At 34.0% G+C, this 2,387-nt stretch overlaps 1 protein-coding gene across 13 annotated transcripts in view; it reads left to right on the top strand.

The window, feature by feature from the left end:
* PPP1R12A (protein phosphatase 1 regulatory subunit 12A) overlaps positions 1-2,387 on the top strand; it is a 158,904-nt gene that overhangs the window by 91,017 nt on the left and 65,500 nt on the right. For all 13 annotated transcript variants that reach the window (XM_017543461.2, XM_017543462.2, XM_017543468.2 and 10 more), the window contains exon 4: positions 1,205-1,364. In XM_017543461.2, the coding sequence (XP_017398950.1) occupies positions 1,205-1,364 (160 nt within the window). The remainder of the gene's footprint in view (positions 1-1,204; positions 1,365-2,387) is intronic.

Genomic DNA, 2,387 nt, shown 5'->3' with positions numbered 1-2,387 from the left:
TTGCGTTTTTTTTTTTTAGAGACCAGGTTTCACCATGTTGGCCAGACTAGTCTTGAACTGCTGACCTCAAATGCTTCACCCGCCTCAGCCTCTCAAAGTGCTGGGATTACAAGTGTGAGCCAATGTACCTGGCTCTGATCTCCCTTTACTTTGTATCAAGTATTCTACCAGACAGTGGGAATAAAAGACAAAAAGGCTCATAGACTTGTGGAGTAAGGCAGATTGTAAATGCATTGTGGTGTGTGCTCTTTATTAAATAACAAGTAGTCAAAGCCATAAGACCACATGAGATCATTCATTTCAAGATTATCTTTAATCTTTTTCCAATATATTGAGCTCTTTAAAAGAAGGAATTAGAGGGTCCTATTCATTTATTCTTCCTTTTTTTATTTTTATTTTTGTTTTTTGTTTGTTTGTTTGTTTTGAAGCAGGGTGTTGCTTTCACCCAGGCTGGAGTGCAGTGGCATAATCATGGCTTGCTGCATTCTTGACCTCCTGGATCAAGTGATCCTTTCACCTCAGCCTCTTAAGTAGCTGGGATTATAGGTGTGAGCCATCTCGCCTGGCCTATTCCCACTTTTATCACCTCAACCTAGCATAGTGCTTAGAGTAAGTGCCTTTAAATGAATGAACGTTTATATAACTTACTAAAATTATGAAAATAATTTTAATGGTATAAAGAATGTACTATGTTGGAAAAGGAAATGAAAGAAGTTTGGTAGAAAATAATCTATTTTAAAGTATGATGCATTTTAGTTGAAGACAGAACCTCAGAGTTGAAGCATTCAGTAAACATTTTTACCTGCTAGGCTAGATTTTATAGAACAGATCAAAACAGTAGATAGAAATTTGAGACTTATTCATTATAATTGTTAAAAAAAAATTTAGCCTAAAAGATGCTTGTACCTTAGGAAATGTTCAGATTGTTGAAAACAAGAATAACCAGAAAGGAAAAATAAGATCAAAATAGTATTATGGGGTAAAACCAAATAATACATAGAGAAAATTAATAAAATGTCTGCAATATTCCCACATTTTTTAGTTTAACCAACTCGTTATAAGTAGCCCATTAAAAAAAATACATATATACTTTCATTTTTAATTTTTATTTAAACTTGACATGTTTTGGATAATTTTATTTCCCAATATAGAAAGAAGAGTTTTTATTAAGCAAAAATAAAAACAATTATTTTTGTTTTATCAGGGGTTGATATAGAAGCAGCTCGAAAGGAAGAAGAACGGATCATGCTTAGAGATGCCAGGCAGTGGCTAAATAGTGGTCATATAAATGATGTCCGGCATGCAAAATCTGGAGGTACAGCACTTCACGTTGCAGCTGCTAAAGGCTATACGGAAGTTTTAAAGTAAGTATTGTTTTTTACAGAGTTGTTTTTCTACTTTGGTTTGTCGTCGTTATTCGTTGTTCCTTTTCTTAAAATACCTACAAATGTTAATTTGAAGCAACACGAAAGAGTTATTTAATGCCTATTTTCAGGAAGAAAGAGGAAAACTACTTTGAATGTGATTGCTTTTGTTCTGAAATTCTTTGAAATCTCTAGTTTTATTATTCCAGTAAGTTGAATTTAAGTGTCAACTATTATCTGTTACCTTCCGGACTAATAAATCACTACAGAGAGTCATTTTGAGGTTCTGGATTGACTGGTTCTGCGTCTAAGAACAATGTCATGTGAACATATCAAATTTTGAGAGCTTGATTCCTGCAGAATATTTATTTACATGTAACTTATTTTAAGTACAGTTTTATTTTTTACTACATGAACACTGGAACTTAGTACCTTTTATCATACTGTAAAATATTCAAACATAAGCAATTTTATAGGGCTATATATTGTTCAGCAAATTTGATTGGAACAAAGCTTCTTTATGTCAAAATAAGATTTTTACTTCTGCAGTGCAATTGTTGGCAACTATATGAAGAAAATTATTCAACGTATATAATTCAATATATAAAATTATTCTTATATCTATGTGAAGGAAGTAAGACTAGCACTTAGCAGAACCTGCTGCACCTTTTATTAATATATTGCGTCTAATTCACTTGAGCTTCTAATATCAGTCTGTTTATTACCACTCATCAGCAAAAGCAGTAAAGAATATATGGGTCACCTATTCCTAAGTTTCCTCCTCTTGGGTGACAGAGCCTCAGGCAGTCCTCCCACCTTAGGCTCTCTAGTAGCTGGGACTACAAAAGTGTGCCGCCATACCAACTTAGTTTTTGTATATTTTGTACAGACAAGTTTCCACCATGTTGCCCAGGCTGATCTTGAATTCCTGGGCTCAAGTGATCCACCCACCACAGCCTCCCAAAGTGTTGGGATTATAGGCATGACCCATCAATGTCCAGCCTCCTCTTTTTTTTTTTTTTT

This window comes from Cebus imitator, unplaced genomic scaffold (assembly GCF_001604975.1).
Source record: "Cebus imitator isolate Cc_AM_T3 unplaced genomic scaffold, Cebus_imitator-1.0 Scaffold156, whole genome shotgun sequence".
Classification (NCBI taxonomy): Eukaryota; Metazoa; Chordata; class Mammalia; order Primates; family Cebidae; genus Cebus; species Cebus imitator.
This window is presented reverse-complemented; position numbering and strand designations above follow the sequence as displayed.